This window comes from Corvus cornix, chromosome Z, assembly GCF_000738735.6.
Source record: "Corvus cornix cornix isolate S_Up_H32 chromosome Z, ASM73873v5, whole genome shotgun sequence".
NCBI classification, from domain to species: domain Eukaryota; kingdom Metazoa; phylum Chordata; class Aves; order Passeriformes; family Corvidae; genus Corvus; species Corvus cornix.
Genome location: NC_046357.1, coordinates 34,385,701 through 34,401,260, shown reverse-complemented (window position 1 = coordinate 34,401,260; position 15,560 = coordinate 34,385,701). Strand labels below are relative to the sequence as shown.

Sequence of the window (15,560 nt, the reverse complement as noted above, 5' to 3'; positions counted from 1 at the left end):
GCAAGACAAGATTGTCCGTGGTATGCAGCATTATCAGTGAATCTTTGATGCCTTCACAGGGTTGATCACATTAAGCTTCCGGAGGGAAGGTATCTGATTTCTCATGCTTAGTAGCTGTTCCTCAAATAGCTTCAAGAAGTTTAATGTCACTGTCATGTACATCCAGCTCTTCTCCCTGTGGAGATGTAGGGAGCTATGAGCTTTTTCCTCCATGCCTAGAGATCTCAAAGACAATCTCAGTATGTTCTTTTCTCATGGCACAGCACTGGTTCTGCCTAACCAGCTTTCTAACCTGTACAGATGAAACAGCTGGAAGTTCCTTGGGTCATTGCTTTAGTTCATAATACCTGAGAAAATACACTTCCACCACAGATTGAAGGAGAAATTGGTAGTAATATCAATAATGTATGTACGGTAGCCTGAACTTGTGTGGAAACTTTTTTCCATGTTTTGGTGATTCTACAGGCTCCAAAGGCTATGACTCCATCCTGTTTCACAACTGTCTCGCAAAGCAGACCATATGGCACATCAAAGACTCGGGTAAGCCTAATTTCTCACCTGTACTATTTTAAGAACAGGCAAACTTCACAGCTCCTTTTGTCTTCTACTTTTGACATCAGGAGGCATTCTGAAGGGGGAACTGCACAAAACAGCACTTAAGATTTGGAGAAAGGACTGATGGGAGATATGACAGATGGGAGGACTACGTTGTTTTAATGTCACTTCTGTATTGGAAGCAGATGAGTATCTGGGTTTGAAAACAGCATAGCTTAACTCTCTGTGAAAATGGAGAAATACTGTATTGAATAAAAGCCACTTCTTTAACACCTAAACAATTCTTTTAGGTTTTCCAGTAGAATATCAGAATTGTAGTAACATATTAGTCCAGATATAGTTGGATGTAAATAAAAACGCCTGCTTTATAAAGATTAATGTAAAAGAATCTCTTCAAAAATAATGATGACTGAACTATTTTCTTTTAAATGTGTGAACTTTTGCACAAGAAGCAAATGGTATTTTAATTAGCAGTATATCTTAATAATAAAAGGCAAAAAGGGTAAGAGAAATGGCAGGAATGCATCTCCCAATCCAAAGTGACCCTGCAACTAGTTCTGATGAGCCTACTAAAACACCCATAAGATTGCTGTGTTACTTCTGAGGTTCATCTTTGGGCATTCTCTCACACGTTCAAATATTTAAAATGATACCTTGTTTTTTTCCACTCACGACAGAACGTAAATAAACAAAAATTTTGTGTCAAGTCAATGGAAAAAAAGCATGTTTCAAAAAGACCTCAAAAGAAAATACACGTGTCGGAGAATACTTGTGCTTGGTCCATTCCTATACAAATTCAAATTGGAATTCTTGACTTCAAGTATCACTGTTCTTACTGTTCATACTATATGGTCAGAAGATGATCAGATGTAGAAATTGGACTTTAATTTCACTATGAACTTGGTTGCAATTTACCCAACCAAGCACTCGTCATGACCAATATCCATTCCATTCTAGTGTTCAGTATTTAAAATATAATATATACTCATCACAATTTTATCTTTTCCATAAGTAAAACTGACAGATTTTTGGAGAGGCTGCAGATTAAAACAGGAGAACAACTGAAGAGTAAAAACCTAGAATGCATTTGTGCACACAGTTTTAATGTGAAATATTTTTAAGCTAGCTTCATTAGACACTTGAAGTAGCCATTATAAACACTAGAATTTATTTTGGGGGATACTGATAATTTTTTTAAGATAAATTCTCTTTTTAATTGGGTATTGTGCAAGTCAGGAAAAAGAGACAATGTATCAGGTTTGATTATCACCCTATTGTGACCCTTTAATTAAACTGTAATTTAATACCCCTGCTGCCAAATCATCTTTCATATCCGTTTTTGCAGGTTGCTTTAGGCAGAAAAAAGATATGTTTGTAATATAATTTTTATTAATTCCTAACTCAATATCAGCTGGAGGAAAAAAGCATTATTCAACCCAAACACATTATAAGTGCACTGGAATAAAATGAGAATTCCTCTTATCTACTTGGACAGAGAATAGACAGCCCCTTCTATCCACAATTCAGATAATTCTCCATGCTAAAAAAAAAAAGTGCTGGACATCTGATAATAAAAAGTTTATTGCCAAAACTGACCAAGACTTGTGATGAGACCTTCAGGGGAGAGACGGTGAGCTCCTTGGCAAGCTGAAGGGGCCCGGCGCACGCGATTACTGTTTACATTTATTGGAAGTTCGACATCTTCAGCAAGTCTTGCTTCGACAGAAAGCCGACTCGGCGCTCCGAGGAGCAGGGAGAAGGGGCCGCGTCTCCTCGGCTGCCCCGGGCGCTGGGCGGGCCCGGGCGGTGGCGGGCTATAAAGGCAGCGGCGGCGGGGCCATGGGAGGGTGGCGGTGTCGCGTGTGTCGCTGAGTCGCTGAGCCGCTGCCCCGGCCGAGCTGGCAGCAGGGGCAAGGAGGGTGGGTGCGGAGTGCGGGGCCGCGCTCGGGCTCGCAGCCCCCGCCGTGCCCGTCGCGGGTCCGGCGGTGCCAGCATGGTGGATGTGTTCAGCGGGCGGCTCCTGGTCAGCAGGGATGGCCGCAGCGTGGACCCCCGAGGAGGCCCTGCAGAACAAGGTCGTGGGCTTGTACTTCTCTGCCGGCTGGTGCTCGCCGTGCCGCGACTTCACCCCCGTCCTCTGCGACTTCTACACGGAGCTGTTGGAGGAGACCGACCCCCCAGCCCCCTTCGAGGTCGTCTTCATCTCCTCCGACCACAGCGCCGAGGAGATGGTGGGCTACATGCACGCCATGCACGGAGACTGGCTGGCCCTGCCCTTCCACGACCCCTACAAGCAGTGAGTACCGACGGCCATCGCCGCCCGGGCGGTCCGGCCCCTCGGGGAGCGCACGGCCGGCACCCCTGCCCCCGAAGAGGGCGGGCGGGGGCGCACCTGAACAGCCGTGTGCGGTAACAAGGAAGTCCCTGATATAAAGGCTCCCCGGGACCTCCACCTCTGCCCCTTAGCCCGCGCCTGCCTTCCCGCTGAAGTCCCTGGAGCCCAGGCTGCAGCCTCTCCCGGCCGTGCCCCGCCCCGAGCCGCGGCTGCTGCAGGCTGCCGCACGCTGTGACAGCTTGCTCACTTGGCTTTAGCCCGTCCCGTATGTAAAGAACGCGGTTTTGCGCACTTCATTTGCAAACTAAAAGATCTTTGAAGAAGAGTTAGTTAAGACGCCAAGTGTTGACGAGATGACATGAATAGTGAGGTAAAATTAGAAGAGGATCAAGTGATTGCTTTTCAGCACGGCGGTATTTGTTACGAAGGTTGTTCTGCATTGTCTAGGTTAGTGCTCTGGGAAAAAGGCAAGACTTGTAACTGAACTACTTGAAGCAGAGCAGAGCAAACTGTGAAGAATTTCAGACAGACACAACATCAGCTGGAGTTTAGCGGTGGCATATTGCACCTGGTAGCTGGGGTGTAAAATTCCTGTGCTGCTCAGTTTCCAAAGAGACATTCCTGTAGGCAGCTTACTCATGAAAACAGCAAAAGGAAAGGACATGACTGTGTGTAAGTAACGGGGTGAAGGATAATACCAAGAAGTGTTTTGATGACCTAGGTCAAGGGTGCAGACTCATTTGGTAGACTTACAGGAATCTGATTTATCTCCTATAAGAATAGACTGGGATTACAGGAGCACAAGTAAGATATTCAGGGTTACTGAAATTCCTGTACTGTAACTGGAGACTTGAAATACACGTAAATACTGGTAAAGGGATTTTTTTCCCGCCCTCTTTAAATAAGTAGATTGTGGAAAATTTTTTTTCTATCAAAGTCAAGGAGGTAATGCGAATTTTAAATGTAGATTGGGTAAAAAAACTTGCAGCTAAATTAATTTTTCTAATAAAGAACTCTATTCTAGTGCTTCTAGTAATTTCTACCTTTCCTTTTAACTCTAGATCCATCCCAGTGTTCTACTAACACCCTAGTGTGTAACACCCCAGCAGCTCACTGAACAGGAAGCACCTTTGCTAATCTTGTTTTTTCAGTGCACTTTGACAACCTCAAGAGCAAATGACTTGAAGCCAGGAACGATTTCGTCCTTTCTTGGCTCATTCCTGGATGTCAGCTGGCAATTGATGTTAGGCCTTTTTAATGACAGTTTCCACTGGCTTAAATATTGCTTTCTGTAGTTCTCCACAATCTTCCCAGGCAGTAATTGTATTTGATATCTACTAATCATAATAGAATGCAGGCACGTTTCCTGATGGAAATGTAGCACTTGAAGTCCCTGTACCCAGCCAGCTGTTCAGCATGGCCCACAGAAATGCGCTTACAGCTTCATCCTCTGTGGATTAGAGGTCTATTTCTGACTGCTCTTGCTCAAGTCATGCAGAGTGGAGGCAAAGAGATAGTTTAATTGGCTTTTCTGTGGCATCCTGTAATGTCCTTCAGAGTACTGTAGAGAAGCATGGCTTGTCCTGCCAGGTGACTGTGAGATCACAGTGGCTTACTGAAGAACAAAGTGCAGAGGGATATGAAAAGGCAATGCTTTTGAAGTTGTGTTTGTTGCGTGTAACAATAAAGGGCTGTGTGGAGCTGTTCAAGGTGCCTAGGTTGGATTAACTGGTAGTTTGGGGTCAGGGGTACTGGTGAATCATTGTAGACTTAGAGCAGATGGATGTGTATTCACTAAATCAAACTATAATTCTGGCTAGATACTAGTTCTAATTAATATAATTTTTAAAATTGGATTTAAAAAATAATAATTTTGTTATTAATATTTATTAACGTATTAATATTTTTAAAGTTCCACTGCAATTAATTGAATTGGTTATTGGTGTTTTGGATGTCTCAAGAAAGCATTTCTGTATGTCCAGTGAGGTTAAAATATCCTAGCTGGTGGCTTCAGTGTTTAAGATACATAATTGCAGCGTAGATTGATGTCTCTTCTAGACACAGCAGAGGCAATTTTAAGTGTGCCATCTAAAATGCTTTTCAACAACGGAAGCATGGATTTTCTTGGTGATGAATTTTGTCTTAAGAAATAGCCAGCATTCCTACTTGTAGTGTATGAAGTGTAACACTGCACTGTTATGCCTACCTTCAGAGAAGCAAAGTACTGAATTCAAAGCAGGATCTCCAGACTCTTCTATGCTGTCAGTCCCAGCGGTGGGACTACTTCATGTGGTCTGTGGCATGACTAATAGGAAATATTGCTCCTGATTCTTTTGCTGTCTGCAGGTTAATATAAATTTATTTGTTGCCTGACAGGATTTTGATTCTTGAAGTGGGGTGTAAAGAAAGTCTGGTGGGAAGTGAGCACTTGGAAGAGAAAGAGGGTAATAGAGAGGAAAAGCAGGTGTAGGACAGAACATGTCAACAGCAAGTGCTGATAAATAGGACTGATGTTTTAATAATGGTACACAAAGACATACTGCTGTGTTTGTACTGAACCCTGTGGTGGAAGGCACCATTCTTTGTGAGGGTGCCTGCTGTGCGCAGTAGATCTTGCAGGCTTCCAGGTAGGCAGGTGTTTACTGAGTCCGTGGTCTGTACAGCTCAGTAAAAATTAGAATCACAGACAATGCCTGAAAAAGGAAAATAAAAAGAAGCTTTATGTATGAGGGTGGGTGTATGTATGTGGGCAGAAACATTGGGGAGGATGAGGTGTTAAAAAACAAAGGCAGAAGAATGTTAAGCGTCTGAGCGGTTAAGAGCGATTGCTTAGTTCTTACACTTTTTAGACTGCTATTGCAAAATCTCAGCAGACACTTTTAAAATTGAATCCCAGCCATCTGACGTGCATGCTTACGCGACTAAGATTTAACAATGCCGAAATTTCACAGCTAAAAGAAAACACTTACAGCTGTGTAGTACAGGTCATACTGCTAGAAGCAGATGAGCAAGATGTCCATCACTTTCAAGTGACAGCATTTCCAAGTGAAAGCTGTTATAATTCAAATGTTGTCAGATACCCCATTACACATGTGTATAAAATTTACCATCTGTGTTCCCATGATTATATTAAATCTGCCCTGTGTTGTCTACATCTGAAGAACCCTCTTGCCTATAGAACTTAAACCCTTACACAAAAATACTCACTTGTCTTGTGAGTCAGCCTGGGTAGGCAGTCAGGCCCAAGACAGCTGCTGGGTCACTCCCTGCCCCCATGGAATGGGGTAGAGAATGTGAACAGTGAAAATGAGAACACTTAGGGGTTGAAATAAAGACAGTTTAATACATAAAGCAAAGGTGAAGATACACAGGCAAAGCAAGATATGGAATTCATTCACTACTTGCCATTCACTGACAGATGTTTAACAGTTTCCACCACAGCGGGGCTTCATCATGTAATGGTTCCATGGGAAGGAAAATAGGAAAATGTCCTGGCTCTGAATGCTCGTCCCTTCCCCCTTCTTTCTTCAGCTTTTACAGTGTTTTATGGTATGGAACATCCTTTGATCATTTGAGATCAGCTGTCCCAGCTGTGTCTCCTCACAGATTCTTGTGAACCACCAGCCCACTCACTGGTGTGGTAGCATGAGAAACAGAAAAGGCACTGGTACTGTGTAAGCACTGCTCAGAAATAGCCGAAACACTGGTGTGTTATCAGTGCTGTTTTGGTACCTACCATGCGAGCTGCTGTGAAGAAAACTAGCTCCCAGCTATTGTCAGTATTATCTACAAATATAAAATCTGTGCTCTCAGAAACTTTCATCCAGCCTTCTCATAAGAATCAAAAGATCTAGCAATAGCTATGACTTCCAGTTTCCCTCAATCTTAATGTCATATTTTTGGTATTTCACGTGCAAATGTAGGTTGACCTTTTGTCTTCAAGCCTTGATGGTCAAGGTCTGATACCTCAAAGGATTTGGCTAAAAGATTCCCTGTGTTTGTACAAAGGTTACTCAGGCTTCTATAGCTATCTTATTTTTTATAGCTTCCCCTTCTGCTTTCTCTGTTTGCGTGTTAGATTTTTCTAGTCAGTAAGACACAGTATACACCTTTACTCTTAAGCGGGAGTAGCCAAGCAACTAACAATGTCATTATTTAAATCACTGTATTTTACTGTAGGAAAGTTGAATTTGCCTTTGAAGGACATGATATTTCTGTTTATGGATTAATGATATAATGAGTTGTTGTCGGAGTTAGTCCCATGGCATGTGTGTGTCGTTCGTACAGGTGAGCCATGGGATTTTACATCCCTATCGGAGAAAATGATCTTAATAAGTTTTAAGAAGTCATTTTTGTAATCACCTGTCACATGTACACAGTGATTAAGAAGTGTTGTCTGCAGAACTCTTTCTGAGCCTTCTTCAGGTCCACCCATCTTGCAATTCGCACACAAATTTGTGCATGATTCAGTCTGGTTTGATACAAAAAACCTTCAGCCCTAAGGCTGTTTGAACAAAGTGCTGTGTTGGGCTGGATGTATGCATCCCCTTAGGAAAGCAAAGTGTAAGATTCCTGTCTCCATAGAAAATTACCTTCAGTCTCCTAGTGTTTTGTCTCTGATTGCTACAATTGTGTTTATTGTGCACTGAACCAATAAAAAAAGTCTTCCACCCATCTTGTTTGTCATTCAGGTGGTATGAGGTGATAGTAGTTGTACATGGCTTCTACTGAACTTGCTTTGGAATGTTTTGTTTTCTCCTGTTTTAGAAGATTTCGGAAAGGTCTATGGGGATTGTTGGTTGATTGCTTGTATATCACAATTCACTGAGAAAGCAAACCTGTTTCCATACCTTATTATAGCTGCTTCCATAGTTTTCCTGCATTACTGCTCAGCCAATGTAACGGCAGAGCAGTGTCCTCCACCTGTTTATTTTTATTGTCTTAAGGAAAAATACAGAAGGAAGGTACATTTCAGGAATGCCTTGTCTGGGTCAGTATGTCACTTAAGTCTTATTTTCTATATTTTTGACTCCTTTTTTTTCCCCCCCAGGAAATCACTGAGAATGTCTATATATTAGTGTCATGTATTTTTAACAACATCTACATTCTTTTTCTCCTCAAATTTCTTTGGCATTTGAACTTCATACAGCAAATGCTCTTGCTTGTGGCGATGGCGCTCAGGCAGGATATTTCCACTTAGTATTTAAAATATGTTTTGAGAGAGGTGTTGTTAATATTTTGGAATCTGGATATTCTGTTATTGCTTGTTTTGTGTCTATCCTCTGGTTCTTCTAAAGGTGCAGAGGAGGAGTTGAAATTTTATTCTTTGGCAACATAGGTGGGTGGCTATTATTCCAAATATTTTGATTGCTCACTTTTCTGCATGTAGAAGTTCTGTTTCATTGAGAGAGTTTAAGGAATATCTTCAGTCTCTTCCATTTACACAAAAAGATTATGCATCATGCTTTAATGGTGATTGCAGGAAGTAGCACTATGGGACACTTGAGCGTATTTTTAGGGGAATGAATGTCAAATGCTAATCTAAGTGAGATTCTTCTCCTGTCCTGTGAAAAGAGCCCAGAAGACATCTCATCAGAGCTAGTAAAGGAATCTATGGATTCCTTTTCCTGTGGACACTGCAGGCAGCAGTGAAGAGCAGTTACAGGAAGGATGCTGCAACTGTCTGAACTCCCAGAGCTGTGTTTCACTATGTAGGCTCCCAACTGCAGCCTTGTTCATCTCCCTACACTACCCAATGCTCTGCCTCAAACTCTGAGGAAGCCCAGGCACTTATCACTTCTGCTCTCCCATATGTCCTGGCCAGAGTAGCCTTCATAAGAGACTAGGAGCTTTCTTAAATTGTTCCTAATGGTGTGTTTTATTTTTAAATTTTTTCCTTTCAGTGATCTGAAGAAGAAATACAACATAACAGCAATTCCTAAGCTGGTGATTGTGAAACAAACTGGAGAAGTCATTACTGACAAGGGAAGAAAACAGATCAGGGACAAAGGGCTATCCTGTTTCCGGAACTGGCTTGCGGGTGCAGATATCTTTCAGAATTTTTCTAGCTAAAATGTTGACAAATAAAAGCAAGAAAAGGCATCATGGAAAACTTGGTAGAGCTCTGAAAAGACTCTTGCTTTGTTCAGAATGAGAAAGGTATGACTTGTTTATTTATCTTTGCTTGTAAACAAATTTTGGGTTTGACTTGAAGACCAGTTATTCCAGTGTCATAAAATGCAATTACTGTTATATTTGTATTGTTCTATCTCTACTGTATTTAGTATGAACCAAAGCATTCCAAATAATACTGAAGGACTTCAGAGGAATAGCCTGTTTAGACAGTAATAATAGGAACCTGTGAAATCTATGCAAACACTAACTTTGCAAAGTCAACACAGTAAAAATAAATGCAAAAAACCTATTAATTTGATGACTTTTTTTCCCAGGTCATTAGCACATTTTATTAAGAAAATGAAATTGTTTGCTTCAATAAATTTCTGTTTATGAAATATGTCTCCTGTATTTTTCATATCTACCTTAACAAGATAATCAAAAAATGTCATGACTTTTAAATAGAACAGATTTGTTTGTCAGTACTGAAGAAGTATTCTTCTATTTTATTTTACTTTTTGTGGACTTTATTTATATTTATTTATAGTCCTGCTTAGTTTTCCTTACCCCTGGATTTTAAAACTTGGCCCTATAAGCTAATTTTAGGATTGGAACTAGATGATCTTTAAGGTCCTTTCTAACGCAAGCCATTCTATGGTTCTGTGACGTTAGCTCTCAAGTTGACATCAGGTCAGGTTAAGAAGAAACTCTTTTCCATCTCTTCTTTTGCCAAAATACGTAGAAGCAAACGTGGAAAATTATACCAGGTCTCTCTGATGAATCCTCATGTTGTGTATAAAGCACAGCCTTATTTGCTGTCTCTTCATGGTTGGGGTCCCAGCCCAGACATCCATGCAATTAATGAGCCAAAAAAAAACCCCACTTCCCATGCAAACCAAATGTTTGTTGATTAGAATTTAAAGACTACAACAGAGTTATTGTTGGTCCAGTTGCAAGCACTTAGGTTAATAACACTTGAAGTCTGGTGTGCTCAATTTGGAGAAAAAGAGCCTGTGTCCACCGATTGTAGCACGCCAGTTGTGGGTACGTCCCACCAAATCTTTGTGATCCCAAGAGGGGCACAGCCCTCTAACTGCACCCAGAATTCTGACTTCCTGTCTGTCCCTTGGGCTATGTGTGTTAGTGCAGAGCATTTCAGTGAGGCACCCAGGAGTGCTGCTTCCTCAGAATGTGGTTGTTCTACAGACATTTCTTTGCATGCCTGTGCTTGAAGGGTTACCACTTCAGCCTTGTTTTGTTGATTGCTGTGTCTTGTCTGCAGTCATTGCCTTACTGACCCTATCCATGACTGTCTCCCTTGTTTGTTGAGGTACACTTGCCTTACCATGAGAAAACTTAACAAAGAGGGTCTGAAATTTAATGTGTGTGAATAATTGTATCATTTAATAACAAACCTGTGACCTTTTCTTGTAATGGAGGAAAATAATTCTCTGGATAGTGGGCATGTAAAAAGTCATATGTACTTCACAATAGGTCAAAAAAGTAAACTGATTCTGAAATGAAAAATAATAGCTCTAGAAAGTGCTCAGCAGGGTTGTGAGTTCTGAGCACCTTTTGGCTATTTTTAAAATTACATCTGGGTATACCACAGACAATTTCTAATTTTTGCCATCTCATCATATAAGTAGTATTCAACTTCTTTCCTAATGAATGTTAAGCTCCTTGGTGAATTTTTTGTGCGAGATGTAAGCACTGCCTGCTGTTCTGAAACCACCTAATGGCAGATACATTTCAAATATAAGATGAGAAAATAATAATAGAAATGTTTCAAAAAGTTTTAAGATATGTTACCTGAATGTGGAATAATTCATATAGCAAAAGTATCCACTGCACCCTATTACCAGGTATCAGGTATTATTTCAGCCAAGACAGCTTGGTCCATTGTTTGTCTATATGCACATACATGAAAGAACTCAGTATTTTATAACAGAGATGGAGATAGGCCTTTTCAATAATTGACACCAACTGAATAACACGGGTTCCAAGCAAAATTCAGCTAGGAATTCATAATGATGAAACAAAGATAGATACTTTACAAAATGCTTGATGTGACTTTGATAAGGAGTGTTGGTTTTGCGCATCAGTGTTTGGAAGATCAGAAAATTTGTTTTCCTCATCAGTGCTAAAATAATCCATGTTTGGCCTGAAAGAAGTACAGGGTAGTGGAAAATATATTCTTATTAGCAATACCTTGTGAAATTAAAGAAGCAAGTGTTAGTGGGTCAGCTGTAAGGACTATTATTACTTGGAATGTGTGTCCATTAGAAATGGAACTTACCAGTGTACTAATCTTCAAATGTACAGGGTTGTCCCTTTAACTTTCTTAAATTATTTCTCAGTTCATTGATGGCTTTCTACCCTCTATCTTTAGCCACAGTTACCTTGAATATTAGTGAATACTAGTACATTTTCAGTGGAGGAGGGAAGAAAACCTCATTTTTCAAATACAATGATAGACTGTAGCATAGTCATACTGGTTGATGCTGCACACTCTTAAAGGAGTCAGCTAAAAAGCAAGTAAAGTTAAGAGGAGGAGCATCCTTCCTTATTCCGCTGGACAAGATATTGTCCATTATTACTAAATGATTTATGGATCAATATATGCTAAGATTGCGTAAGAACCAATGGTGTTGGATTTGTTGTAGCCTTTATGGAGAATTACTTCACTAGGAAAAGCGGCAAGTAAGTTGATACTTTGTGAATTGATAAACATCCTGAGTCTTGTGGACACTTGCTGCAGGTGAGTGCTGCAGGCTTTCCTGTGACTCTCTGTCACGATCTGCTAATACAAGCGGGGGTCGTGATGGTTCGTTTATTGATCTCAGAGTGTAAAAGGACACAAGGGTTTTCAGTTTTAATCAGAACAGTGCACCTTTATTAAGTGCCCACAACACCTAATGCGATAGAGGAGAGAGAGAGAGAGAGATAAAGTAAAAGAGTAGAGAGGAAGAAAGAGGGGGGAATAGCTACCAACGGATGAGACGAAGTCCTCGTGGCCTTCTGCCAATAGATTCATCTTCTTTCCGTGGGGAGATCTCATCGCAGTTATTTCAGAAAGTCCCTTTATAGTCCTTTTCAGAAGCGAGGGGCAACTGGCCAAGAGGTTGGGAAATCTACAGCCATTGTTATGGGGCCCGTTGCTTTGGTATAGGACAGGTCGTACAGGACAGGTCATTCCTTTCCGCTTCAGCACAGTCCTTCCCACCTGGGCAGCAAGAACGGCACAGTCCATTGCAACCTGCACTAATTTTCCTCAGGAATGCGTACCAGTTCCCAGTGGGCACACCCACAGGCAACACTTGGCAGACATCCCACCTCAGCCAGGCCAGGACTCCTGTGTTCAGTCTCTGTCCTCATCGATGATCGTGAGGCAGATGAGGGATCTTCAGACTGTCCCTTACACTCTCTTATTTTAGGAAGAGGCAAAGCAGACTGGTGGCAGATTCGGACATGAAATAAACATTATCAGAAAGGCAATGAACATCTCTCCCTGTTAATCTCTTATTCCTGTAACTCTTCACCCTGCTACCCAAAAATCATTCCTTCTTCCTCCTCCAGTGCTGCTGTTGTCAAACTTTAATAGTCTTATTATGTATTTAAATATATATATATGTGCTTAAATATGGGTGAGGGGTGGGGGGGGGGGTAATCTCTGTTTATTCACCTAAACCCTTCAATTATGAGATTTTGGGCTGAAGAACAAAGACCTACAGTAGGTAACTTGGAAATTCCTTGAAATGTTGTAATGATATCTTAATAAGCATTTTTAATATGAACTGAATCTTTCACTTTTCTTCTCAGCTGAAAGTACATACAAAATATCAGTAGCTCTTCCTGAAGCATGAGTTAAATCTAACTGCAAACAGGTGTTCTTCAGAGCACAAGTAGTAGCTGGTACATACATGACAGGTTTTTTTACTTTTCATGCCACTTCTACCCTGTGCACAGCCTGGTTTTGCCTTTTGTATAGCTGAGTTTTTTGTTAAGACCAGACGCAGGTAAGAGTCTAGCTGTTACCTGTTTTCTCTGCAGGCAATATTCATAAAAGGGCAACCCTAAACTTTTTTCTGTCAGTTTCTATGAAGATGGACCTATAAATGACCAAAACCAAACAGAAACAGTTTTAAGCCTCGTACCTCCTCAATGTCTTTTAAATTTCTCTAGATGAAGTTCAATGATCAATCTCATGATTCCCCAGTATTAAGAAATGCTGTCAGTGTCAGGTGAAGAAGTTGCTATGGAAGGTGCTGTTTCTGTCCAAAACCCCTTGCATTTAAACATAGTGGCACAGTCCCAAAGAAATACTTCAAAGAGAAGTTGAAGTAACATAGCACAGGGGTGTTCCTACGTAGACTCCTTTCTGGGCAGGAACTGGGATGGGAGCCCTAACAATTCAAACAGATAAACAAAACTTGTAGGCAGGCTGTAAATAGATACAAGCACTCTTCTGGAAATGTTTGTACTAGCTGTTCCAGTAACTGCCTACTTGGATTTGTAGGACATTGACAAATCAATAGATTCTTAGAACAATAAACAACCATTTTGCATAGGCAGTAGCTAAACCTCCCCAATCCTTCTTGTACAAATAATCTTAAGTGCATGCACAGGGCTTCAAAGGACGTATTGTTCAGAGATTACTGGTTTTCCAAGTATAACATGAGGGCACATTTCCCATGCAAAGATAAAATTTACCAGTATTGTTATGCTTGAATCAAAATTAGTTTCAAAGGAAGTTATTTTACTCGAGTAGGTGGGGCTTTGCCCCAGAACAAGGCCATTTACTGAGATTCACTGCTTCGGTAGTAAATTCAGTTTGGTTTTGAAAGGCACTCAGATTTCTAGCAGGACTGCCAAAGTCCTAAGCTCTCTTCAACAGATAGCATGCCTGCTTAAGCACAGAAGAGGATGTTTTCAGTCACGTTTCATGAATGCAGCAATCTACTGGTTATGCTTATTTCTTACTTGGAAATTAATAGCCATATTGTCAGCCTCAAATGGTACACTGGGGTTTATAATCTCTATTTCATTGTGCAAGTGACTCTGTCTCTCTGCTCCTGGTTTCTCCCAGTATAATGTCACCTTGAATGCCATCTCTGAAGACTGAGATGTTTGAAGGGTGCTCTGGAGCTCCAGATTGTGCTGATGCAATGCCATTGCATACACATTTTGTCACCCAGTGCAGTCTACATACATTGGAATGCACCTGTATCTTGTTGGCATCACCAAAGAAAATTCCACAATCTACATCTAGATACCTCCTCTCTACAGCTTCCTAAAGCTGCCGTCACATGTAGTCCTATCTAGTGAAGAGAGCAGAGCCTGAAGGGCAGGCAAGGGGAATGAGTTGAGATCTTGATTGAATTCTGGGGTCACAGTCCTGGCTTGCTTATCAACTCTGAAAAACAAATACTCTGTTCCCTGGATCCATATTAAGTGCAGCAGCTAGTTGTGCTTATGAAGAATGCTGCTTTTATTGATACTTTGATTAACATCCATCACCAGCAGAGTATTCACATTAACAGTATCTCCATTTATATTTGAAGTTGACACATTATCATCTCCTCCAAAAGAAATTCAAACAATTGCACATTTAAGGTCACACAAGAATATGATTATATGGAGGATTTTACTGTGTGTGGTGCAGAGGGAGAGATCAGCTGCAGAGACCAAGGCAGAAGTATCCCACATGTGAAAAGAAGAAAGACAAAAGTACCTGCTTGATGTGGAAGTAGTTCTAATGCCATGAAAGAAGTCTGAAGTTGGTGGGACTTGGCCAGAACAAGTGTGGGATTGTGACAGTAAAATTCTACTGTATTTGTTTCAGTCATCCTGCATTCAAGATAGCATGACTTTCTTTAGAAATGATCAAGATTGACCAAAACAAAAACCCCTCCAAACCCTTCAATTAGATGGTAATAAATTATAAAACTTCAAACCTTTGACTTTCTGCTCAAGTTGAGAGAGTAAGCACCGACTTTGTTTGAATCTTCTAGCAATGTCCAAAACTAAACAACTTTCTGGCAGGTATGTGAAAGCAGGCCTTGATGTGGTCAAAATTGGGTCAAGGGCACAGCAGCATCATGAGTGAGAGATGGAGAAGCTGGACAGAGGTATGTGAGTTCACATGGATGCAGTTTCTGGGTTATCTGGAAGAAATGGGTACATCTGTTGAAACACGACTCCCTTCTACAGAGATGCTGCTGCCCTAATGTATCAAATCCCTTCACAGAGCAGTTTGTATCTGCTGTAAATATATGTAAACCATAGTAATGTTATGTCTTGGTTTGTACTGACAGAGAGCTGAAACTCTTTCTCCCTTCTGTTCTATAGCTGTAGAAATAACCTTCTGCCTGACCAGAATCTGTGAAGTAGACTGTGTGTTTGCAGTATGACAGGTATTTTTTGTAAGAATGCACAAAAGTTCAATAGACTAGGTCACCTCTTAGTCATTTACATTCTGTTGTACTTTAAGCTTGGAAATTTCCGACCACGTGAACTCAACTCTGTGTGTCCATGCAGAATGTTTCTTGCTCAC

At 41.0% G+C, this 15,560-nt stretch overlaps 1 protein-coding gene across 1 annotated transcript; it reads left to right on the top strand.

The window, feature by feature from the left end:
* Nucleotides 1-2,398: 2,398 nt before the first annotated feature.
* Nucleotides 2,399-9,402, top strand: NXNL2 (nucleoredoxin like 2). Its single transcript, XM_039567707.1, is given in 3 exon segments — nt 2,399-2,605; nt 2,607-2,851; nt 8,794-9,402. Coding segments are annotated over 3 exon segments (471 nt in total). The 5' UTR covers nt 2,399-2,548; the 3' UTR covers nt 8,963-9,402.
* The last annotated feature ends 6,158 nt before the right edge of the window (nt 9,403-15,560 follow it).